The 27,836-nt window shown below is 35.1% G+C and overlaps 2 protein-coding genes across 2 annotated transcripts in view; one reads left to right on the top strand and one right to left on the bottom strand.

The window, feature by feature from the left end:
- The window catches only part of LOC118735905, a gene marked incomplete at its 3' end in the record, with an annotated part of 539,363 nt that overhangs the window by 380,191 nt on the left and 131,336 nt on the right, over positions 1 to 27,836 (bottom strand).
- LOC118735906 (cGMP-dependent protein kinase 1) lies at positions 340 to 26,031 on the top strand. Its single transcript, XM_036465931.1, has 12 exons — positions 340 to 617; positions 2,869 to 3,089; positions 14,656 to 14,715; positions 19,206 to 20,372; positions 23,496 to 23,638; positions 23,769 to 24,052; positions 24,132 to 24,301; positions 24,374 to 24,612; positions 24,688 to 25,005; positions 25,068 to 25,299; positions 25,369 to 25,718; positions 25,789 to 26,031. The coding sequence occupies exons 2-12, from the start codon at positions 2,982 to 2,984 to the stop codon at positions 25,952 to 25,954; spliced, it is 3,237 nt and encodes a 1,078-aa protein (XP_036321824.1). The 5' UTR covers positions 340 to 617; positions 2,869 to 2,981; the 3' UTR covers positions 25,955 to 26,031.

Here is a 27,836-nt window from a genome sequence, read left to right as displayed (position 1 = left end):
GTACTTATAGGTGGGTATATAAATTAGCTTTAAGAGCATATGCTTCCGCGCGTTTTCAACAAAGCAAAAACAAAAAAAAAAAAACCAATAAATAAACAGAAGACAAAAGCAGCCAACACATCCACCTCGAACTTCATAGAGCCGCATCCCCGCCTGTACATACAAACATGTGTATGTAGATATGTATGCATCTGCTCATTCGCACCTTAATTAGAATTGCCTATTAGCGCATTTATTTACACCTGAGCCAACTGTGCTACGTTAGCTAGCCCGCGCACGCTCTCATTCTCATTCATTTAGCGCAAATTGCCAATTTAAATTGGCCACATTAAATTAGTCGAGTTATCAGCCTGCACGCGGACGGAGGGATAGATACATACGAGTACTCTACATATACATAGCGGCAGTAAGGTGTTACTCGTACGCTCGAGCGCTCGAACGCTAGGGCTTTTGAATAGCAGCAAAGCGGGGTGGCGGCGCGCACCGAAAGAAAACCAAATCAAAGTGTTTAACGGTTGAGTGTAAAATTCAGTATGATTTGAAAGTGATGGTCGTTTCCGGGCTTTGCAAGTTTCAAATATATTGCTCTTATCGCCATTAAGATTGCTGATACGAAGGTATTAAGTGATTAGGTGGGGATTTTTTTAATTATTAAAAAAAAAAAAACAATAAGTAAAATAAAAAAATTGCCAATCATACATTTTATTATGAATAGTGAAAATATGCTACAGAGTGTTGCTTAAACAGGAAGTTAAAATGCATACATGCGAGCCATTTTTATCAAGCCGTACCTTAATTGCCAACAATTCAATGTTATTTCGAAATGTTTCGCATAAATAAACAATGAAATTACGATGAAATAAAAATCAGTATTAAAACTTAATCTACAATTTGTTGAGCGCGAAAAAATAATTAGTTGAATTGAAAAACAGCAAATATTTGAGTTCAAATTTCTTATAAAAAAAAAATATTCACAAACACAGTTTACGTGCTGCTTATCACTGAACTCTTTAAAAAAAAAATTAACAGAATATTTGTTTCTTAAGCTTAAATTACGTCAGAAAATTTGTGATTAACTTTTTAACCAATAACCTCACTTAAGAAAGTCGTTTAGCTTCTCGAAAGAAAGTACATATTTAATCTGGCTCTTTATGGCATACTTATGTATGTATGTATGTAAACATATGTATTTACGTGCATACATACATACATGCATATATGAAGTAAAACCGCCGAATTATGTGGAGAATAATGCGTAAATTTTCACCTCGCCTTGACTCGTACATACTGAATGCATACGAGATAAGATAAAATATCAGGAAACTCAAGTTCACTTTTTGATACTCAAAGTAGAAATTATCGCTTATTATTTAAACTCGAAATTATTAGAAGAAAAATTTTGAAATAAGCACACACCGGAATATGTATAAACAATTTCTGAAAATAATAGCGCGGAAGCAAAATTTAAAATTTTTTGTTAAAAAATTCTTAAATCATAAGTCACAGTGTCAAGAAACATTATCCATTAATCACTAACCATGAAATGTTTTACGAGAATAACGAATATTTTTATAGAGCAAAAGACTTTCTTAATTAAAAAAATATATATTTTCTATTATAAAATGGGCTTTTTATTTACATTTAGAACAATTATGGTATGAGAGCACTAAAGGGGAAAATGGCGAAAAAATTAAGAAAAAAGTAAAAAAATTAGAACTGTATTTTTTTAATCTAACCTATCACTAAAGGTTTACTTTTTACTTTTGTTTGCACGCGGTACTAGTGACAGCAGTTAAAAAATTCTAAACATTGTGTTTATGTTTATTGTGAAATAAATTAAAAATTAATAACCGTTTGGAAAATTTAACATAGCAAGCAATGTGACTGGTATACAATGCCAGTACTTTCTTACTATAATTTTTTTTTTGTTAAGTTAAAAAACCCCATCTTATAATAGAAAATATTATTTTTTAATTAAGAAAATAATGAAATTATGTTTGTGATCATCATCTAGCATAACTTTTAAAATGAAACAAGCATAAATAGTGGATTATTCATTAAAAAAAGCAAAAATTATACAACAGCGCCATCTTACGTATGTTTTAGGTAAAAAGAAACATCAAAAATGTGTTCCTCCGATTTTGTTATCGATGTTGTTATCGAAATTTGTATCGACATTTATATCGATTTTACTACCAACATTATTATCGATTTTGCTATCGACATTTTTATCGAATTTGTTATCGATTTTGTTATCGATTATTTATCGGTTTTATTATCGATATATTGATGGATTTTACTACCGATTTTGTTATCGTATAGTATAGTATAAATATACAAATGAAGATAAAGGAAAAGAGAATAACATAAATGTAATTAGAACGAACAGCGGTAGAGGTAAAGATCTAGACAGAAAAAAGACAAAAAATATATACTTAAGCAAAAGCAGATGTACACATGTATGTTTGTACATATGTATGTATATTGGTCATGACACAAAATAGATATTTTAGGTAAGTTTCACTTCTCCAGTGTAGCCCAGGCGCCCTTACTTTTTTTGCATATTTATATGTATCAACTTGAGACCAAATTAGGAAAACTTCAATACACTGTAAAAAAAAAAATTCCCATTTAGGGACAAAACATTCCAGAGCTCTTCCTATTTCATAATTGTCATACCGGATTCGTGACTTTTTTTCATCTCATTTGGTTGCACAGTGTCAAAAGTTACTAAGCGTTAGGAATTAGGCGCTAGTCAATAGTAGCTTGACAGCATTCAAAAATTATAAGAAAAAAATTTTACGTAATTAGTAATTAAAAATTGTTTGTACTTTTTATCAGTAACAATAAAATTATTTCCCATTTAAGTCAAATGGATAAGTGCGCGTTTGTGACTTTTAAGGAAATAAAACTTTCTTAAACAAAAAAATCAACAGCCGCGCTGAAACGAATGACAAAGCACGCAAAGGACAATCCACAATATGGCCTGCCTTCCTCGCTTTCTGGTCTTCGGTCGCACCAAAGCGAGCTTTACGCCAGCTGAGGATGCAAATAAAGACACAATACTCAATAATGCAGCAAATCCGGTGGTGAGTAAGAAAATCAACAACCATTCTCACTTATCATCACACACACACATGTAATATATGTATATTCGGAAACGAATGTACTCATATTTAGTTATACGTACATACATGCATAGGTGCACCAAAGCGCGCCACAAATAAGCTGACTAAGTGCTTAATTGAGTTAGTAGAAATAAATCGTAAATAATATTTGCAAACATTTGTATTACTCATAGCTGCCCAATTGGAATGTCTAATTAAATAAGCTCATCAAATGCAGGAAACTATTTTGTGCCATATTACAATCTGGCGCTCTAGATACCAAAATACCAAATCTATGCTCGTTTGACAGTTGCTATTTTTGTGTAAAAATGTCAAAAAAAGCTTTAGCGGGATAGAGTTCATAGCACGTTTTTTCTACAGGGCTTCTACTACAATTGAATCGTGTATTTGTACTCTAATTGGTGCGACGGCAAGTGCAAATCTGATAACAACAATTCACACTTACAACATACATACATAGTACATACACATGTACCGGCCTATTAGTTCCTAGTGTGGCGCAAGCACTTCGATGAGTTCAATTTATTCATTGGCTTAGATAACTGTTGCTGTTAACTGTTTTGTTTATGGTTGTTGATATGCTGGCTGTACAACTCATCGCTATCACGTTACACACGCGAAGACAGATAACACAAATGTGGTATTTCAATGCATATCGGCAAAACCGTTTTAAACTAATTAATCTTATCTCTCAAATATTTATTAAGTTTAGTATGAAAACAAATTTTAACTAATTAAATTAAATATCCGAATGAATTAAAAATGAGCTTACGTTTGTAATGGAAAGATTTTGCAATATTTGCGTGCGGTTGTGGAATTTTAATCTTGGCCTTAGTAGCGAACAAAAAACAATCGAAAATTATCTATATAAATACTATACAAATAAACCGAGTCGATAAAAACTTAATAACAATATTGGTTCTTGATTTCGCAACCATACTTATAGCTGAATAAATGGATGGCAGTTAATAACGATTATGACATATCGATAGTTTTATCGACTGTGACATATCGATAGTTTTATGAATTATTATAAATCGATAGTTTTATCGACATATCGATAGCTTTGACGTCACATAGGTACATATATCGGTGGGTTTATAGATAAATCTGTATATAGTGGCAGTAGAATTCGAAAGTTTATCGATATCGATGTGTTCATCGTTTGAAAAAATCTTACCTAACAGCAGGTACATACATAAGTATGTACATATATCTAAATTTAACCAAACAAACAAATATGAATGCGGACATGACCAAGGGTTTCTGTATACAAAAAATTTAATGGCCTTTTCCAAAAAAAAAAATCTAAGCCACAATTTGCTAACAACTAGCACACTATGTGTCGTTTTCTCAAGTAGCTATTAAAATGTATCTGATCCTAAAACACATTTTTGCAGAACAAAATTTAAAACCTACTTGCGAAAATGGTCCTAAACATTTTTAGTTTTACGTATACCCACTCACTGACTGCTATGTATAAAAAGCTAGCAAAAATCTACTCGCATGCAGCCGCATTGCAAAATGTATATTTTTAATTTAAATTTAAATTCAAATTTCAACTTCATTTCGTTTCAATTGTAAGTGTTTGAATCACTTTACGAGTGTTTTTGTTTAGCTGAAAATTTCCACAATTCGCCCGTTTATTTATTGTTTCTATTGCTTGCCTCTTGATTTATTTACACAAATGAGCAACACCTTCCACTTAAAAAATTACCAAAAATCAATGCGATTTTCAAGCGACTTCAAACTTGCACTTTGTTATACTAAATTTGAATGGGCTATAAAACTGCATACTTTGAATTTTTTTTTTTTTTTAAACTGAATAAAAAGTTGCAAATTAGTGTGCAAATTTAATGAGTTTTCCTGAGTTTTGCACAAAGTTTAGAGGTTTTATTATTATGTTTTCTGGTGTAGAATGAAAAATATTTTTATAAAAAATTATCGAAAATAAATCAGAATAAAGAACTTTGCATATATTGCGAAAAATTCACTGTGCCAATACTTTTGTTCGTCACTGTATGTTCAAAAAAAAATATAAAATTAAGATAAATTATAGAAAAGATATTTTAAACAATTACTTTGGAACGCAATGCATTTTTCATTGAAATTAATTTGAAAGAAAAATTATTAGATAATAAATCATTTTTACTTTTTTAGCTTATCGCCACCGACACAAATTATCATAAAAAAAATGTGGATAAAACCAAGAAATTTCAATATTGAAGTTATCATTTTCATATCCGAGAGCACTCATATTCTTTGTGCACATTCATGGCTGCATACATTTCGTACACCGTCTTCAAAAGAGTCACAACTCAAAATAATACGTTTGTCAGAAAATGCGAAAAACTATTTCTTAGCACATGATAATCGTATGGGCAAAGGCAACTTTACGTTAGGTTTTTTTTTTTACACAAATTATAACAAAAATTTGCTCCAGCTTTGCTGAAGGGTAGATAATAGGTCTGTGTACATTTTTAGCGCATAATCTCAAAAATGCCAAATTTTGAGTTGTGACTCTTTTGAAGACGGTGTGCGATATGTATGTAAAAAAAAACATTAGGCCGTACTATTTAGAAGAAAAAGTTCGTCGTACACACCTGATTCGAAAGTATATTATTTGCAGGTCAATCTAGAAAAAAACAATTTAATAAAATCGCAATCAGAGATGTTGTCCACCCCCGCATGCCAGTAAATTAAATCTGCCAAAAATCAATTAACTTTTGCAAAAGGAAGTTTTTCGATAATTCTCGCAGAACCATTTAAAAAAAAAAATTATGTATGTATGTTTCGCCTTGTACAAATATTTTAGACGGAGGGTTATACCGCGAACTTTTTTTTGTTTGCTTTGTAAGGTGGCACGGTCTAATGTACATAGCCGTCATGCAATTTTCGATTACAAGTAGGTTTAATATGCGTATAAGGCGTACGCTGTCTCGTATTATTGCTGATAACAACAAAGCCGGCATTCGGCATAATTAACCAGACATTAGCACTGAAAATAACAACAACATTTGCTTCACGAGGCAAACAATTTAAACCAATAAAGCTGTGTAAATATTGAGACATTTATTTATTTTCTTTCCTTTCCTTTTATTGCTTGTGTGTATTTATTTATTTGTTACTGTTGTTATTGGCATAACAAATTCAAAGTCGCGTCATGATAAATATGCTCGAATTAAAAAGATGCAGCCCGCTTTGGTATAAGAATAGCGATCGGCTAGCCAAAACAAGTTACCTATAGTAAATTCACATGTGCAACTTGCTAACTAACTCCAAAGAAATTTTACAGCCCACATAAAAAACTACTATTAGCAAATATAAGTTGTTGTATTAATTTTTTATTTGATATTACTGTGTTCATAAGGCATAGCAGCTTAAGTCGGACGGTTGGCTTCAGTATAATGAACCATTTCGTTTATTATTTAAAGCAAAAGCAGTTTTGTATGAGGCGTGATTGCGATTATTAGACAGAGTTTGGGAAATTAGAATTAATTTCTTTCGCGTTTATCTGCCCACAGTTTTTCAATGACCAGTACGTCATTCTTCTTCGTACCCATTTTCCAGACTGCGATCAAAATAAGGACTTGACGGTAGGTAGCAACGTGGCGGCACCATCCATAAATGTCGTTAACAAAAGAGAATATGGGCAATTCATAGTGTCTCTCCGTACAAATCTTCGCGTCCGGCGGGATCTTTCCACCAGTGCTACATGAGGCCCAATCGTGGGTTATTCCATGGCTGCAGAGAGTGGGATAGTAGGAGAGCAGGAGGTTCTAGTGCCTCTGAGCTATATCAAGATCCGCGTCTCTCGGCACTTGAAAAAGGTGGCTAACAGTAGGTGTAAAGGCCTACAATTCCGTACGGTCAGCAGGAGTCTGTGGCCCACCTAATGCGCAAAACGCACTGCATCCATGCTGCAAGACTAGGACACTGTATGCAGAAGGAGCGGTGGAGCGTCTGCTCTGTAATTGCCAAGCACTATGTAAGACGAGAACCAGTCTTCAAAGCTAACCCTGCTACTTCCGATTAACAGACATAAGTGATATTAACCCACTGCAACTATGTGCTTAAGTGCTTGAACTCCACATGCTGGATTTGAGAGAAATAACCGACTTCTGCTGGTTCTTTTCGTGTTTTCTTCTGAGGTTTAATTGCGAATAGTGGCTTTAAAATGGCACGCGTAACTGCTAATTGAAGTTGTTAAACTCGCCACTTCAACTCAATCAACTAAACCACCAAGGTGATATGCAATCTTACTCCCCGAATGGTACATTAAGCTAAAGCCAACTTCCCGACTTAAGCTGTTTTGACTTGTCACCACAGATTTGTAATTTGATTATGGTTATAATATACAATATTTATTTACCACTAATTGCATACCCACATAATTTCGAAAGCAGGTTTGCATAATTCAGATAAGCCATAGGTAAAGTAAACGTATGGCTACGGTGACCATCCGTCCTGTATTATACGGGACAGTCCTCTTTTTTGACCCATTGTCCTGGTAATTTATTTATTTTATACGGGACGCCAAATGTTCTGTATTTCTTTTAAAGTCCTCTATTTGTCCCGTATTCGGTGTTCCGACGCCTTAACAGCTCATTAAAATGGCATGCCTATGAACGAGTTTTAAGTGATGTTGGTATATGATTGTAATTTTCTTTATAAACAGTTATTATTTTCTAATCTGAAGGCCTTTGATTCGAAACGGAGAATACATACAGTGGCCAAAATAGAAATTAGGACTCGACATTTTAGTAAGTTTTGGCTATTTTTCCTCAGTTTATTTAATGTTTATTGTTTATTTTATGAAAGTAAAGCTCTTTTTCCCTCAAAAACCATATAATATCAAATTTCCAACTTTGTGCAAAAAACTATAAAAATTAATTCTGCAATGTTTCGCCAAAATTTCAAACTTTTTAATTAGAATCTTTAGAAAAAAAATTTGGTTTACAGTTATGTAACTCATTAAAATTGAGTATAATAAAGTGCGAGTGGGAATTGCTGCTCAGTTGCTTCTCTTTCAAAAAAAAAAGGTCGAACATACTTACTTTGTATGAAAAAAATGCGTAACACCGTCAACAAAAAAAAAAATGCCAAAAATTAGTGGTAAGCCTTACCGACTTAAAATTGCACGCATTTTTTTACAAATTTTACCGGATAAAAATCTCGAGAAAACTTTCCTACAAATTTGTGGTGTTACTATAGGGATACTGTTTCAGGGAAAACAGTGTAGAAAAAATTTCCAAAATTATTTTTTGTCCCGTATTCGGCTCTCATAAATATGGTCACCGTACGTATGGCATGCTATCACTTGTTAAAATTAGAAATTCGAAATGCTTTTGTAATCTCCTTAAAATAATAGCGAGCTGAGTCAATATTTTGTTAGTACACGTGAATATTTACATAAGCAAAGTCTAATATGGTTAAAAACTTCTTATAGCGAGCAGAAGAGCTTAATATACATACATAAGGCTGATGAAAGATTCTTTAAAAAAAAGAGCTTTAAGTGAAATTGAGAGCACACCTACAACGCAAACCCATAGATAAAATGCAGACGTAATTTTGGAGAAATTCTTTAAGTACTCGGACACATGCAAACAAATAGGCTTGACAAAATGATTGTCTACTTATTTACGCAGCAAAACCATATCGACATACCAAAGCGTAATACACAAAGAGGCGTACCCCTGGTGAGACATCATTTTGCACCTGCCTATTTATTGTAGCTATAATTTACATACATACAAATACTTATGTATATAATATAGTACATTTGTATGTATGTAATGGTATATGTATATTTAAGTGCAAGTATATAGTATATTCCTTACCTCCTCATATCCAATTCGACTGTCAATCAAATTGTGACGCCATTAAAATATTTCATGCATAACCTAATCAAATTGTCGGCATAGCTGGAGGAGCGTGAAATTCAAGTAAAAATGGGGATCACTCTAAGACAAACACATCCACATAAGGGAATTAAAGTGCTAACAACAATACGCGTTCATACACAAACTCAGAGCGTGATTGTTGATACGAAGCTGCCATAATTCCCTTTTGAGAATATAAGTATTTATCAGTATATTCCCAATTCCATTTGATTTAAATTTTGAAGCATTGCATTTGTTGAGATATGAAAGATTTGAGAAAATATGTATGTTTTCAAGCGTGTGTGCTTGGAATGTTGACAGGTGGTTCCTATGGAATACCATTTGTACGCGTAACACGGTGCCACACGTCGTATGAGTGATGTGATTTTCGCAAAGAAGGCAAATGTCAATGTAAACATCCTGTTTTTTTTTTCAGGAACAAAGAAAAATCTAATTTCTGGCACCATTTTCTTTGCAGCTGTGAGTAAACTTTTTACGCATACTGTGATAAAGTTTATACAACAGCAAAAATTAGGAAATCATAAAATTTGTAATTGTCCGATAGCTGTAAGACAACAAGTAGCAGCTAAGCGTGAACAAAAAAGGTTTCAAAAGCTTCAGAGGAAGACTTTGTTAATCCATCTCCTTTGTTTACATTCTTAAATTTCGCACTGTTCATATCTAATGTCTCAAACAAAAACGCTTGCGAAACATTGAGCTAAGGCTGTCTGTATGTTTGGTTCTCCATTGTGCATGGTTGAACAACAAATCTGGGTAAACATTTTTCAAAGATTCGTAACTTTCTATGAAAGAGGATAATATGAAGGTTTTTTGTAAATAAATTGTTGTTTAGATTTTAAAACATAGATATTAAAAAAAAAAAAACGTATTCTGTTTAACCTGTTTATATAAAACCAAACTTGAATGAGTTTGTACATATGTCAAATTTCGATGCTTGGGAAAGGATGTTATAGAAAAACGATATAGGCGAAAATTTGGTTGACCTGAAGTCTTTGGTGTCGGATGAAGTAACAAACTTATAGAGAAATGATAAAAAAAATATTGGCATCAGTCCAAAAGCGGTTGAGACAGCTTTACTATTGAACTATTTTTGGTGAGAATTTGTAACCAAGTTTTTGTCTGTCTAATCAAAAGATAAAATTTCCATATTCAGTACCTTTGGAAGGCAAATTTCGAAAACAAGTATTATTTTTTTGCATACAAAATATTTGTTTTAAAATTCTGAATAAAAAGTAGTCCCACCAACGAAATAATAAACTAAAATTTTAATTTTGATTTAATTTTAAAGAACAAAAACTAGTTTAAATTAAGCAAATTATTGAGCTTTTCAAAACCGAGAGATTTAATGAGTTTCAAGCTGCCCGTTAAAAATATAACAGTTGTTTAGCTTTGTGTTGTTTTCGACGCGAATAGCAGATGAAGGTTAAAAAATGTGGCAACCCTGAACAAAAATATTTCTCCATTAAAATTCTCAAAAATACCTTTCATTCGATAACCATATTAAGTTATTTTAGTTAAATTTTTTAGAACCGAAAAAAGTGGCAACCTTGCGCTAGTACCCTGAAGGGAAACGCTTACTATATAGACAAAGCATTGTTTCTAAACAAACAAAAAAATATTTAAATACACCATAAAAGTAGGTGGAAACCCTATTCGAAAATATTTCTGAACTGAGGATTTTAAAACCGCTTTCCATTCGATACCCGTATTATGTTTTATTTAGTTTGGAACTAATTTCAAATAGGTGGCAAACCTTTACAAATATTTTCGGTGATAACACCTATGTAGGTAACCTTAAAATGCAAAAGGTCCATCAACATGTAAATTTTAAATTTTGTGAAAACTGACAGTTTATAGAATTCAGTAGCGGCGAGCACGAAGGGGGTTAAACCTTACCCTAACCGATAGTGAAATTTTATTTCACTGGTAAGAAAATTGCGGATGAATATTTCATAGGAATGAATTATCATAGAACTTTTTCGAACACCCAAGTGAATGGCTCGATTTTATTATTTTGACCAGCTGACACCGTTCGCAATTTCAGCTTATCTCCTTGGTAAAAATAGAACAGTTTCGGAAGGTGTCACGCCGTACATATTCGGAACTCGAGTTCAGTAACGTGACACTATTAAAATACCTCATTACGGTATTCTAGGTAAATGCTTACAGAGGTGTGCGTGACCTGTTTCATATACCCCCAGTTTTCATAATTATGGAATTGATTTCATAACCTCCATTTTCCATGAGTTTGAGATTGACTTCATACATACTATATTCGTACCAAGTTCGAGTACTCTACCATGAACACTTCCAGAGATATGTAGTGTAAAAATTCCGCTTGTATGGGCGGTGCCGTCTTTAGATATCGGTTTTCCTTTAGCCTTGGAAAGTCTGTGCCAAAAATTAAAACAAAAAAAAAATCGGCACAGCCGTTCTCGAACTTTGCGATTTGCACAAAAGAAAGTGCGTCTGAGCCACACTGGAGAAGCGAAACTTGTGTTACATATCTATTTGGTCTCATAACCATATACATATGTATGTACATCCGCTTTTGCTTAAGGCTATATAAATTTTTTTTCTATCTAGATCCCTACCTCTACCGCTGTTCGTTCTAATTACGTTTATGTTATTCTGTTTTCCTTTGTCTTCATTTTTATCTCTATGCTCTATCGATAGTAACATCCATCAAAATATCAATAACAAAACCGATAAAAATATCAATAACAAAACCGATAAAAATAACGATAACAAAATCGATAAAAATATCGATAACAAAATCGATACAAATATCGATAACAAAATCGATAAAAATATCGATAACAATATCAACACCGAAATCGATCAGAAATTCCAAAAAAATATCGTTAGCAAAATCGATAACAATATCGATGAAAAATATCGATAACAAAGTTGTTAAAATCGATAACAAAATCGATAAAAATATCGATTATTATATCGATAAGCTCCGAAAATATCGATAACAAAATCGATTAAAAATATCGATAACAAACCCGATCAAAATATCGATTATAATATCGATAAGTCCCGAGAATCTCTAAAATTCAGGAATAGTTCCCCGATTGAGTCTCTATCTCTATCTATTACCTTTTCTCTATAATTACTACTACTTAATATTTCTTACTTATTTTTTTTAGTGCGTCAAAATTTCGTGTGAAAACAGTCTGCCTTATCCTGAGTTTCGCCAGAAAAAAAATTCACCCGAAAATTTGTCATCCGCCCATAGTAAAAACATGGAAAACAAATATGAATAATGAACCACTTCGGGGAAAATAAAACTCATGGTAAGGCTGAATATGGGTTTCTAGCGAAATTTCACGGCCGTGAATAGAATACCAACTTTTAGAATTAAAAACAAATATGTATGTAAACATGCTTTATGTGGTCTTCTTTCTAACGAAATGACTGTAATTGTGTTTCACTTTTCATCAAAATACTATTAATCATTTGAAACGTTATTTAATAAATAAACGTGTACGTTTTTTTTAAATTAAAATTCCTTTTAAAATTCCTAATAAGACTTCAGATGAATTTGCAATTTCTGTTTGAACTTTATGACGAAAAATCAATGTCATCATATATTATTTACTTGTCAATCATGTGAAACAAGAGTGCTATCTATCAATTTCGAATAAAAGAAAAATAAAACCATATAAAATAGGAAGAAAATTAGCAAACAAAACGAAAGCGCTACCTGCTCTTCAATGCAATTTTTTTCATTTCTCATTTCTCAATTTTGCGTTTCGAAAAGAATGAAAAAAAATCTTCGCAACAATTTACTGATAGCAGTGTAAATATGTACAGCAAGTTAAATTTTAAGCACACATACAAACGGACATGCGGGCTTTCATTTGCACACACATACACACACACCAGTATGAGCATTTTATCTGAACGCAATCAATTTTTTATCACATGTCTGTCAACTGTATGCATAAGTGGGTATGTAGGTGTACTACGTGTATATACGCAGCGCCATGGCATTCAATACTGCAAACAATAAAAACAACAACAATAACAACTGCCAGAGGTAAGTTAGCTGATGTGTTGTCAATGATGGATCGTTGTCAAATGAAATCACAAATTGCAGAGCGTAATCATACAAACAACAAACAACCAAACAATTTATCGGTTTTATTTAATACACATGTAAACAAGACAGTATAGTAAATGTGCATATACATTTATATATATATATAGATGTATGAATTTATGTACATACATATGTGTAAGTAAGCATGCATCAGTTATTAAGAGTTCTTTTCATATTACATATTTATCTTATTTATTTATTTTATTTTATTTTGTTTTTCTTAGCATTCAATGTTGATAGATAGCTCGCAAAGGCATTTAACCTCAAGGTCAAGGTGAATGTGTATGTTTGCGCATACCTACATACGTATGTACGTTCAGCATGTGGCCGTGTTATAAATAATAAAGAATTATTCGTAAGCTTAAAATGATTAAACGATTTAATGGCATTTAATATTTGACATCGATTAGAAGAATACATCCGAACATAGGGAAAGATTTATATTAAAAAATTTAACAAATAACACAAATTTGATCCATATACATGTATGGGTGCATGTCTATGTATATGATGGATTCAGCTGACATGCACAGACTTTACATGTGTTTGATTTGTTTCAAATTTTTAGGGTTGATGCACAAACATAAATAATAAATAAATATGAAATTTGAGATTGATAAATACATTTTTAAAAACTTTACAGCACAAAAACAAAAACAAATCGATTTAATATGTAGTTTTCCAAATATCTCGAAAACGGGGCGAGGAAAAAATTTTAAAATAAATATTTTATAAAATTAGTTTTCTTGAAAAAGTTTTCACATACCAATTTTTTGGTAACAAAAATAGTTTTTGAAAATATGCCATCTCAAAAAAAAATTTAAAAAAATCACAATGGTAGGTAGCTCTGTATTTTGCGCAATATTTAAGTGTAGTATTACGGGGTGAACTCTATAATAATTTGAGTTATGCATTTTTTTTACACAGAAGTTGAGAAAAATGAGTACATTACAAATTTAAAATTTTTTAACATTTTTTTTGTAAAATTTTTTTGAGTAAATAATTTTTCGAAAGAATAAATAACTTTATAAAATTTTATAATACATAAATTATATTTTTTACCACCAAACGTACTATCAAAAATGAAAAAAATAGGAAAAATTAAAAAAATATGTTCAAAATTTAAAATCCTAAATAAAAAAAGAATACATATTTATTACATGAAAATATTTCACTTTAACAAATTACAGTAAAACATTTTACAAACTGATCCTAAAGTTATCAGGAAAATCGCGCAAATATGAAACATGCCCTATATTACATTATAAAAGTAAGAAGTTATTTTAAAGAACTATTTAACTTCTATACATTACAACAATAAAATTAAATTCCAAATACACAAATGTTTGCAAATATTCCACACAAAAATTTCGCGCTCCTCTCTCCCATGTTTCATGTAGATTTCACAAATCAAAAAAAAAAAATCACTTACTTAGCTAGTAAAAAGTAATTTAACTTATCGCTTTAATTCGCTTTTCTAAACAAAAATTTTTTTATTTTCTTTTCTTCTCAGCAAATCGGCCGCTATATACGTCGCGAGGAGTCGGCGCTATTTACACCAAAAACAAGCGAGGTAAGTGAATGAATGATGGAAAATTAAAGTAAACAAATAAAGCTATACAAATATATGTACGTACTTGCATATTTACATATAAGTTTTGTTTTATGTCGTTTGTAGTAAGTAAATGTTGTGGTAACTTTTAAATGCTTTTCGTATGATTGTAGAAACTGTGGGTTTATTGAACCGAAAATTATTTAAGTAGTAAACAACAAAAAATTTAGCAATTGTTCGTTGCTTAATCGAAATTTTTCAATCAGTTAATTTCGCTTTTGCCAATGCCAAAGCCAAATAAATCTGATGTATTTTGGAACGAACCGTCCGTCAGCCCTCATCAATTTTTATTCGGTTTCAGCGTTGCGCCATCTTCAGTGTCATTTTTCGTTCTGATGCAATGAAATCTGTTAAATTGCTTTAGTTTTAGGTCATCTCATCTGGAGTGAGAGGGTCATCTAGTTTGACAATTTAAAAGTTTAAAGTAGAACTTTTGTTTACTATTTTCCTTTTAAACACCTAGGTTTATGTTACGAGCACTGCTCTTTAAAAGTTCTCTTACAGACCACATAGGCTTGCATTTTTGACCTAGCGCACCATTTTCTTATTACCACTTTTACTCAATCCACTCTAATCTTTTTGCGATTCAAGTAAGAAACTTCAACACAAACCAACCTAAACGATACCGGCCTTTGAATATGTTATCAAGGTCGAAACTATATGGGGTGCGAACTTTTCCAGTCAAGTGATCAATGGGTTGGTCTTCACTGAGAGCAATTCAATGCGCAATAGAAGTCGTGTGTTAAGACTATCTATGATGATAGGGCGCAGAATATCCTACCATGTTTCAATATGTCATTTAAGCGCCTATTAAATCCCTTATTGTACCAGCCGGAATTAAAGAAATCCGATTGCTGGAAAGGCGAGATCTAAGGGCCTGGGCATGCTTATCTGGAGTCCTGAACGTTAAAATATATTTCCATCTCCATAGCTCCTTCAGAGATATCTTGTTAATATACGTTATCTTTAGACAATGGTTCAATTGTGTACTATTCCGGAGTTTACCATCGCCAAAGGCTCCCGCTAACTTACAATCAGGATCGAAATGAAAAGAGACCACCTTTTTGATAGAACATGAAATAGTTTAGGTTGTCGTGATCGTCTGTAAGACTCATTTCGGCTCAAGGCATATTTTGAATCCGGCAGGAATTTTAGAAGATCCCCGGCGCTGAGCACCGGCCATAATTCCCTAGCACTTTTGCAAGTTATTACGTCATACCATCTGCCGTTCGCTACTTCAGTGAGCCTCTCGTAAATAAGTAGTTTTCAAGTTTGTAAGCGTTCTCCTTTTTCATCATTTATATCCCCAATAAGTAGTTTGGTGCCGAGTCACGCCAGTTCATCGGCCTTAATGTTCCCCTCAATGTCGCAATCCATATCACCTTTAGGCGAAATGACTCGGCCATCATTCATGGCTACCATGGCGGTTGTCGACTATTTGTAAGAGATTTGATTGTCGCCTGGCTGAAGATGCAGATATCACATCACACTTTACCAGTTTTGTGACGCTGTCTATTTCCATAAGTTCCACCTGAGAAGCACTACAGTGATTCGGAAAACGAAAGCTAAGAGAATTGACCAGCATTTCTAAGTATACACCCACACCAACCCTTCCCTCAAGCTTTCCGCTATTTGTGTGTACATGAATGGACTCGCCACTTCTTAGAGCGTCTCGTTTTCACTATTCCCTTGAGGGAAGCCCCGAAAACTTCGTTAGTATCCTACCATGACCATAACTGGTAATTAACCACTTACTTAGACCATTCATAAGAATTGCCGCAACACTTGTTACCTGTTTGGGATGTATTTAGGTATACTGGAAAAGAATTAAGTAGGCCATACAGTGCCTTAGATGGTGTTGTTCTCATCGCACCATGAGTGCGGATTTTATCCACCTTTTTAAAGTATACCGCTTTTCCAATGGTGTCCTACCATACTACCATGCCGTGATAGAGAATTGGCCTAACTACCGCTGTTATAACCAGTGCATTATTTTGCGTTCCATTCCCCATCTTTTTCCTATTGACCTGCTATAAGAGTTGTTTCCTATCTAGTATGAGTCCGTTTTTTACTTTTACCGACAGGGGTTTCCCCTATAGAGTTATAGCATTAAAGTCGTGTAGCTTGTGCTTAGTACTAAAGGATACTAGGTCCGTATTTTCAGAATTTGTTCCCAGTTCTCGCTTATTGTGCCATAGGCATAATTTGTTAAGAGATCTTTGAATTAGATCAGCTAATGTTGGAAGGTCTTTGCCCGAAACAGCTATTACAATGTCGTCGGCGTATGCAACTAACTTTGTATTTTTAGATCATTGCAAAATTGTCGTTTATATTATTTATTTTTTCGCTCAAATTTAATCGTTCTTTTGTGATTCTTTTTTCAATCAAGAATAATCGTTATTTTGAATAAATTTTTTTTTCATTTTAACCTATTATAATGCCATTTTTACGACCAATATAAATAATCAACATTAAATCTGAAAATAACGGTCATAATATGGTCGAAAAAAATTAAAAATAACGATCAAAAATTTTTCGAAAAAATAAAAAGCCAAAAATAACTAGCTATTAATCTTGATGGTAAAAGTAACAAGTAAGAAAGTCTAAGTTCGGGCGGAGCCGAACATTAAATACCCGGCGCAAGTATTAAATATATGTTTTTTCACCCTTCCGAAACCTTCCGCTAGTTGGTAAGCCGAGGTGTATCAATTTTGGGTTAATTAGCGTCCTTCAATTTCGAAATATTGAAGTTTAAAGCATTTCTTAAATTATACCGTTATATGAGAATCGGCCGTTATTTTAGTCCGATTTCAATAATTTTCAACGTTTTGCTTACTCGTGGCAAGTACAATAACCATACCGAGTTCGGTACAAATTGGTAGAACGGTTACCGATATACTTATATGTGATCATAAGTGGGCGGTGCCACGCCCATTTTCCAAAATTTTACCATAAACGTATTTCTTGGTAAAGAATTGTTGCAAGCATCAATTTTGAATAAATTAGCTTCAATATTTAATTATTTATCGAAGATTTTGTATTTCTCTAAATTACCGTTATATGGGATGTGGGCGTGGTTATTGTCCGATTTTAAAAAGTTTCGGCGGTTTTTTATGCTGTACCAAGGCCAACAACTGTGCCAAGTTTGGAAGAAATTGGTGCATCGGTTACCAAGATATACACATGTAACCATAAGTGGGCGTGGCTACGCCCATTTTCCGAAAATTTATAATATTCTTATTTTTCGTCTAAAACTTATTATAAATATCAATTTTAAGTGAATAATCTCCAGTAGTTACTAAAATATCGCAGTTTTCGTATTTCTGAAAATTACCGTTATATGGGAAGTAGGCGTGGTTATTGAGCGATTTTTAAAATTTTCGGCCATTTGGTATGTTGTGCGAAGGCCAACAACTGTGCCAAGTTTAGAAGAAATTGGTGCAGCGGTTACCAAGATATACACATGTAACCATAAGTGGGCGTGGCTACGCCCATATTGCAAAAATTTATAATATTCTTATTTTTCGTCTAAAAATTATTGTAAATATCAATTTTGAGTGAATTATCTTCAGTAGTTACTAAAATATCGCAGTTTTCGTATTTCTGGAAATTACCGTTATATGGGAAGTGGGCGTGGTTACAGTCCGATTTCGCCCATTTTCAATACCAACCTACCTTGGATTAAGGGAAACCTACATACCAAATTTCGTTGAGATATCTCAATTTTTGCTCGAGTTATCGTGTACACGGACAGACGGACAGACGGACAGACGGACAGACGGACGGACAGACAGACATGGCTTAATCGATTTCTTTTTTCATCCTGATCATTTATGTATACATTTGTCTATATCTATCTCGATTCGTTTTGGCTGTTACAAACAACCGTTATGTGAACAAAATTAATATACCCTTGTGCACAAGTGCGCTCGGGTATAAAAATCATCATGTAAAGGTTAATTTTGATCAAAAAAATAGAGATCCAATTTAAACGGCTTTATTGATCATTTTTATTATAATGATAATTACCGTTACTCTTACGTATCCGAATAATGTTAACAAGCTTGCATTATCTTTTCATCAAATCTGTTCTCAAATTGCTAACACATTTCAGTTACTCCTACTCATGGTACTTTCTCTTGTATCTCTTTTCATCTTCCAATTGCAACAACAAAAACATATTAATGACTATACATACAACAATGCCTATTATCCTATGCTAACTCACTCGAAACTGTCAATCGTATATGCGCTGGATTTTTATGTGCTTTGAATGTGCCGTGCGTGCGTGTTTGCTTTTGTACACATACCTACCTTCGTCTAACTAACAACACCGCTAAAACACAAACAACAACTACACCGGCAACAACAAACACGCAAACCCACAAAAACCACTCAACTACTCAACTCAACAAAACTCGAATTGAAAATGCACGAAAATGACATAGCAGCAGACAAAAACACTGCAACAACAACAACAAAAACAGAAAAAATCACAAGAGCAAATCATTGACAACCGAAACAATCGCATTAGCAACAATACCGACAGCAACTACATTAACAACACCAACAGCAACACAAATAGCAACAGCGAAAATGGCAGCTTGGTAAACACGCAGGCCAACAATGTCAACAGTTTGGGCCCGAAAAAATTCATTTTCAACAAAGCAAACAACATCAGGCGCAACAATAGCGGCAACAACAACAACAAAAGCAATAATGACAACAGCAGCATCTATAGCAACTCAGCAGCAGCCATTGTAGGTAGCAACACGAAACTAAAACCTGTCAAAGGACGACGGCCGACTGCGTTGCCAAGCGATGCACCAAATTTGAAAGAAGGAGAAGAGGAAGAACGGGGAAATTATGAGGAGGATATTGAGGCAGCAGCGCCAAAGTTGAACGAGGAAGCTCGCCATGTCAACGATAACCAACTTAATGGCTATAAAAGCAACTCCAGTGACCTGGATACACCCACCACACCGGCCTCCACGCTGGCTGTGCAATTCTTTATTGGCCAGCAGTCGCACGAAGAGGACAACGCATCCGCGCGTTCCTTGGATGCGGGCAGCTGTCGCAGCATAAAAGAGGTAACAGCGCAAACACAACCGCAAAAACAACAGCAACAAAGAAGGCAGTTGGAAAATGGCGATGTTGCAGAAAATAGCTACAGCCCTACCACCGCTTCACTACTCACCCCACAAGCCGCCAATGAAGCAACGCCACTTCGCAACTACAACCACACGACGAGCCTTAGCTCCTCACCGATACTATACGGCCCACAGTTTAATCGCAAATCGAGATCGAAAAGTTGTCGAAAAATGCGCTGCGGCGCCGGTAACGAACCACCTGCGGATGATGATGTTCATATACCAACGCCGCCACCATTGCCGCCGCAGTCACTCACCGCTGCCTCATCGTCCGCTTCGCTGCTTTCGTTGCGTAGCAACAAAAGCAAACGCAACTCTGCGGTCGCCGCCAACACCACAGCAACGCCACAAATCGAGGAGGGTGGCATTAGCGCCAACGCTGAGTTTGTCACCCCGCCGAGCTACGATATGACGACGAATGGCACTGGCCAGGTAGCAGCTAACGCGAATCGCGCAACAAATGACAAAGTAAGCGCAAAATATTTGTAAAGTGGACAACTATGAGCAACTAGTTGGGAGGGGGGCGAAAATGGCGACTGTTTGCAGTTTAGTGTATGCACTTCATACATTTCAGCGTTTTTTCGGATGGCATTTAGCGAGTTTAATTGACATGCCGCTGGTAGTGGGTAAATATGTTCAACAATTTGAGGCAGTTTTGAAATTTCCAAGCCACCAAGTCTTGGTCGTCATTGCCAATGCAGCTCATGAAGCAGTTCCGCTTGCCAACAAAGCATTTGAGCTAACAGTCAAAATCAACATTCATAGCTTGCCACAAATGAGTTTCGAAAAGTAGCTATTATAGCTGGCTAGGTACGAGTATTGTTGACAATGGGCTTTGTGGCGCTTGTGAAGAAAGCTTTTGTGCTTTCATGCGTGCGAAAGTGGTTTCATGCATGTGAAAGCCTTGCGAATTAGAGTTTGGGTGGCTTAAACTAGAAATTTTAAAGCAAATCGTAAGTTCTTTCACGATTTCAGTTTTGCATGCACCAAAGTAAAGAAAGAAATAAAAGTTTTGACAAAGGTGTGATTTTAACACATTAACTACATATCTATAATTATGGAGTGGTTACCTAGGCCTAAGTTAGGTAAGGATAGGACGGAATGGCTGCCTCGTCGGTTTTTTGACACAATTTATATAAGGAGAAGAATCAGCAGTAGGGCAGAAGTAATTATGTACTTTGGGTGAGTCACCGCAAAAGGCAAATGTTCTAGAGTGCATATAAAGGGGAACCGGATATTATTAAAAATGTTAGACTCATGGGAGCAGACTAACTGAAGGTAGTCGATAAGATGATTCCTCATCATTTTCCACACAACTGCTGCAGTAGGGACTGAGATAATATTAAGTCTAATAAATAGTATGTATCCCTAGCGAAATATATGCGGTTAGGATTATCAGCTGTATCGATTATTGCGCCATGTTAAGGCTTAAAAGTTTGTATGAGCTCATCCAGTCTACTCGTGGACAAAAAGAGCATTGCAAGGTTTCTGTCCAGCGTTCACGGGGCTGACTAAACACCAAAGGTGCGCCCAAAGACTGCTACGTCTGTTTGATCAGCTACAGAGTAATTGCATAGCTTGGATAAGAGGAAGAGGTTGGTAGATAACTCTTTACAGACCACACCTCTGTCTAACTACACATCCAACTTGGGATCATTTAGTTTATGAAGCATTTGGAATACGATTCGCCTGGGTTTTCCTAGGGAAATTGTGTGTCAGGGAAAGTTTACTCGTACGGTCGCCAAGACTTGGCGAGTTGACTCACCCTAGTGGAGTTCCCTGCTTACTCCCGGAAGGATGGATGCTAGGTTGGGTTAGGTTACAGGAGATGTGCATACAAAAGCCACTGTAGACCTATCACCATGCCGTATTATAGACTCCTTATGTCCCTTCTCAAACCTTAGAAGTTAAACCAATTTGTAGCCCTAATGAAGCTGAATCCAGTTCAGCCAAACATTCAAAGAAATTGTGGAGAAACGAGCGCCGATGAGCCCTCGCCACTGCAGGACAGTGGAACAAATAATGCTCTACGCTTTCGATTTCTTCTCCATCACGGCAACTACGATAATAGTCGTTTGACTGCTTGCCCGTCCTACTAGCGTGGGTTCCTATCAGGCAATGCCCGGTGAGAACTCCAATTAAGTGCCGGACATTAGTCGTAGAGTAGAGGCTAGATCCACGCTTATCCAACCTATGCCAAATGTGCCTTGCTATCCTGCACGTGACTTACGCAGACCATATTGCATTGCCCGTTCGATAAAATTATTATCCAGCCCGAGTTTGCAAGAAGATTGCGGAATACCCGCATTTCGAGCAGTACTGGTGAAAGGTGTTTTTTCTTGCCAGTTCCCAGTACATCTCTATGGCCAGGCACCAATGCGACATGAGTGATATATTCATTTAGAGACAAATGTCCAGAAGTTGCTTCTAAGGTCCGGGTCACTCAGGTGTCAAGAAATTTGGCAACAAACGAGGAGAACCTGACATTTCCACTCTAACAACCCTCCATGACGACGAGTATTATTGCTCCGAACAGATGCCTTGAAGTGTTTAAAGGAAGAGTTGAGGATCCACAGCATTCGGACCCGTGTCGGCGATGCTGATTATCGCTACCGCCGTCGTGACATGAAAACGTGATATAGGGAGGAGTTTAAATAACTCTTCGCAGCACCTTGCTAAATTTACTTAATAGATTTTGAATGCGATTTCTAGAAAGTACGAGTCATAGCCTCGATCTAAAATGCTATGATTTAAGCATCTTGATCCACGCACAACACTTTCCACTTAACGCTATTGATTCATTTCTATTCAAAAGCATTACTACTTATGTTCAGATTTATAAAATGTCCATATCTTTTCTTAATTTTGTGTTTGCAAAAGAGTGTCTACGTCTGCTAATGTGCAAGTCAATTACGCTGTGAGAACATAAATAAATAACTCTACATAACATAATATAACGCAACATAACTTAAATTAACATAGCATGACATAACATAACGTAACATAACACAACATAACATAACGTAACATAACACAACATAACATAACACAACATAACATAACGTAACATAACATAGCACAATATAAGATATTACATAACATAACGTAATATAAAATAACATAACATAACATAACTTCAAATAGTATAACATAACATCTTCAGATATAAAACATTTAATGCTTTCACGTGCATACAAAATTTTATCTTTACTTATCTCCAGTTTAGCATTGAAGGCCAGTTCTATACCCTTAGTGAGATGCTAAACCTTAGCAATAGCTCAACTGTATCCATCGATAGTGAGCTGTGTCGTGATTCAGGTGTATTATTCGAGGTAACTTATTCAGAAATTACAACACTTATTTTCTACACTAACTTTCCATACTCGTAAAAGCCATCCCTGATTGATTGAGACTTCATAGTCTTTTACTGCATTAAATTTTAGTCTTTAACATTGCTACCTTCTGTAACAGCTCACTTCCAAGTAATGATCTCCAATTTATTGCTCAATTGTCCCTATTGTTATCTTAATTTTCAACACTCGCATTTATTTTATCAACACAAAATATATTTACTATCTTCGCACAAAAAAGGACCAAACCTCCTTGTTAAAAGAAAGTAATAACAGCGGCAACGGACCTCAAGCGCAACGCATTGAGGGAGGACTCATATTCACGCGTCCAAATTTACCCGCCAAGAAGGATGTGCACATCGAGTTCATTGGAAAGGATAATGAGTAAGCGAAATATCTGTAAATTTATTGCCACACATACACGCATGCTGACACAATTCGCTAACGCACATATTCGCTTCTCTTTCGTCTTTTTCATATTTACACACTGGCTTATCCGTCGCTTGGCATGCAGAACACGCAATCTCATACGCAAGGCCATCGAACGCAATGACTTCCTTAACAATTACATGGACAAAGAGCGCAAGGAGATGGTCATCGATGCGATGGCGCCGACATTCTACGAAAAGGACTCTTTCATCATACATGAAAATGATGAGGGTTCGGAAATTTACGTCTCCGAAACCGGCTATTTCGATGTGATCAAGGGTGGCAAGGTGGTGGGCAGCTTTGGACCGACAACAGTATTCGGTGAATTGGCAATACTTTACAATGCCAATCGTTTGGCATCAGTGAGAGGTGAGTTACAAAAAACTTCGTGGAAATGGAAAGTATGCGATGGAATTTCTAATGAAGCTGACATAATTTCTCAATGCAGCAACGACAAATGCGCGTGTTTGGAAAATCACACGTGAGACATTCCGACAAATTATGGTACTGTCCGAGTCGAAGGAAAGAGATGAGAATTTATTTTTTCTGCGTGCGGCGCCATTCCTTAAAGATCTATCTGATGAGGTTCTCAACAAGGTGGTGGATCTGCTGCAGCGGGTAAACGCAAAGCGAATTGAATGCAAATTCCCCTTGAATAATTTGTCTTATTTATTTACTACTTCAATTTAGAAATATTACGAACCGAATGCGTGCATCGTGCGAGAGGGAGAAGTGGGCAATGAATTTTTCATAATTCGCGGTGGCACTGTGACCATCAAGAAGAAGAATGAGCAGAATGTTGAGCGTGTGGTGGATCGGCGCAAACGTGGTGACTATTTCGGTGAGCAGGCGCTACTCAATGCGGACCGCCGGCAAGCGAGTGTTTATGCGGATGCGCCCGGCACGGAAGTGCTCAAACTGGACAGAGAGTGAGTGAGCTTTCACCAGCTAGTTATATGAGCTTTCAATTAAGTGTGACTTTGTTTTCGCTGCTATCTCCACAGAGCTTTCATCAGCTACCTGGGCACCATACCGCAACTGCGTGAGAAACCCGAGGAGCGTAAGTCCGCCGAACGCAAACAAAGCAGACAGCAATCCGAATTTGATAACGAATACGCACATATACAGCTGACGGATTTGAAGAAGATAGCAACATTGGGTGCGGGAGCTTTCGGCTGTGTGGATTTGGTTTCTTACGAAGAAAAAACGTTCGCGCTCAAAATCATTAAGAAGATTGATGTTATCAAACAGGATCAAGTGGAGCATGTGTACAGCGAGAAGCATGTAATGATGAAGTGTCGCAGCTCGCCGTTTATTATTGAGTAAGTGAGGTAGCGATTTTGTTTATATCGAACTTTTGAGCTTTCACTTAAACGGTTTTTAGATTGTATAAAACTTTCCGCAATGAGAAATTCGTTTACTTCCTGATGGAAGCTTGCATGGGTGGCGATGTTTGGACTGTTATGTCGAAGCGACGCTACTTCGATGAACGCACTGCCAAATTCATAGCTGGTTGTGTGGTGGAAGCTTTCGACTTTCTACACTCGCATAATATTATTTATAGAGATTTGAAACCAGAGAATTTAATGCTAACAACGGACGGTTACTGTAAACTGGTGAGTTCTTGAATGATTTCTTTCGTGAAATTCTTCATACTTGTTTATATTTTATCATCTTTCCTACAGGTCGATTTTGGCTTCGCCAAGCACATACCGCCCAATCAAAAGACCAACACTTTTGCAGGCACACCCGAATATGTGGCGCCTGAGATCATTCTAGATCGCGGTCACGATCGCGCGGTCGACTACTGGGCTTTGGGTATATTGATTTTCGAATTATTGGTTGGCAAAACACCATTCCGTGGGCAAAATCAAATCAAAATATACCAACAGATATTGGGTGGCATCGATGTCATACAAATGCCATCGAAAATACCACGCTCGGCACAGGGTTTGATTAAACATTTATGCAAGCAATTGCCAGCAGAGCGTCTGGGCTATCAGCGGCGTGGCATTTTAGATATTAAGCGACATGGGTAAGTGGCGTGACATACATATATCGGAAATGAATGGAAATTTTTTGTAAAAAAAACTATTACTTTGTAGCTGGTTTGATAATCTCGATTGGAATAAGTTGAAATACAAGCAATTGCCTTCACCAATAAAGCGGCCAATATCAAGTAACACCGACTTGCAGTACTTTGGTCCAGTCGGTGTGGAGAACGATTTTGATCCACCGGATGAAACGAGCGGCTGGGATATTGATTTCTGAGTATTGCAAAGCAATTTATTTTATAGTCAAACTGCATTTAGAGTTAAACTTTTTTTAAGCGTGAAACTATTTTTAGTATTAAAAAAAGTGGATATAAAATAATATTCCCTAAATAATTGAGCAATAATTTTAAGAAAAAACTTGATTTTAAATAAATAATTCACGCATATTTACCACGACTATAAGAATCATATCCAATTTGTGGTATTAAACATTTTATGAAATATATAGATTTAGGTAAAAAATTATTGTTTCGTAGTTTAAAGTATTATAAGCTGTTAAAGCCTTCTATTTTGGCAAGTTTGCCAATAACGTGAAAAATATGATATTACATTATTTCATAGCTGAAAGTATTGATGTGCGCCGAGCTTAGAACTTTTGTAGCCTTAGCTCATTTTTCTTAACTAGTTTCTGTTATAAATTTAGATCAAAATGTGATACTAGAGAGTCTAAGCTCTTTACTCTCTGAGAAAAAATAATAATTTATGAAAAAAATCTAGCAGTAATATCACCAGTGTAAAGATATGTTTATGAATGCCTAACTGCAATAACATGTTTGCTAGGGTTGCCACTTATTTAACAAATTAAACTAAATCAACTTTATTATTTTAATTAAATATTATACTATAGGTATATGTATAGTTTGAATATGTATCAATTTAAAGAGTGTTGCCATCTACATAAAGGGTAAAACTTATTTAATTTTTTAAAATTAAACGTAATATAATAATATTGGCAGCGCACAAGTAGCACCGGCATGAGCTTTATCCGAACACATTTTCGCACCGTTACCGTCAACAAAATTGAGCCAATTACTGTACAATTAATTTTTAGTAATGTTGCCACCTATACGAAAAACTGGGAACTATTCTAATGTTGGATTTAAGAAATACAATGCCGCCGGCAAGCTAATTTGAAAAGCTCTGCCATTTATTAAAATAAATTTAAAACAATGAAATGATACTTTTTGTATTTCCTTCAAAGTAGTGTACGCAAATTCTTATGATTTTGCCAGTCATCCAAACAGACCGAAATAGTTTAACTGAACATGGAAATGGACGCAAAAACAGCAATTTTTTTTAATTACAAATGCCTAGCATAATGTTTTCAGGTCAAAAAATCAAAACAATTTATTTTTTATTTATTTTGAGACTAGACCCGAACTGATCCAAACTAGCCTCGAACTAATCCCGAAATTGTACTGAACAAGCCCCGTCCCTGGAGACTTAAACAATTTTTTCGCACTCATAATTATTATGAGAAGACTTTTATAATAAAAATCTCAAAATAAAAGTGTTTGAAAACTTATGGCGTTTTCTTTTCTCGAGCAAAAAATGTCGCCTTCTTATATGGCAACATTATCAGAGTGCAACATTTTAAAGAAAGAGCACGCAATATGATATTCTAGAAAAGAAAACGCTATTAAAAATATTTATCTCAATTATAATTATTATGAAAAGACTTTTATAAGATAAGTCTCTAAATAAAAGTGTTTGGAGACTTAAAAACATTTATCTCGCTAATGATTATTATACAAGACTTGTATTATGTAAGTCTTAAAATAATAGTTATCTATGACTTAAAAATTTTTTCTCGCACATATTTATTATCACAAGATTTTTATGATTCTTACGAAAATTTCGAAGACTTTTTTAAAACTCCACCATGGAATAATTATTATTCTGGGTCTCTGAAATATATGTATATTTCGTGCCTAGCCAGTATGTTAAAAATTGACGGCCTGTCCACCTACGAACATACATACATTGTCGCCCTTTCCTTGCCACACCCAGTCTTTAATGGCAGCATAACTGTCCTGCAAAGCCCTTACAAGGTGCACGGATAAAAACCCGTTTTCCTATGAGACAGCTCTTTGGAAACC

The sequence above is a fragment of the Rhagoletis pomonella genome, unplaced genomic scaffold (assembly GCF_013731165.1).
Source record: "Rhagoletis pomonella isolate Grant_MI unplaced genomic scaffold, Rhpom_1.0 Rhpom_scaffold_00003, whole genome shotgun sequence".
Classification (NCBI taxonomy): domain Eukaryota; kingdom Metazoa; phylum Arthropoda; class Insecta; order Diptera; family Tephritidae; genus Rhagoletis; species Rhagoletis pomonella.
Note: the sequence above shows the minus strand (reverse complement) of the source record. Positions and strands in the feature narration are given on the sequence as shown.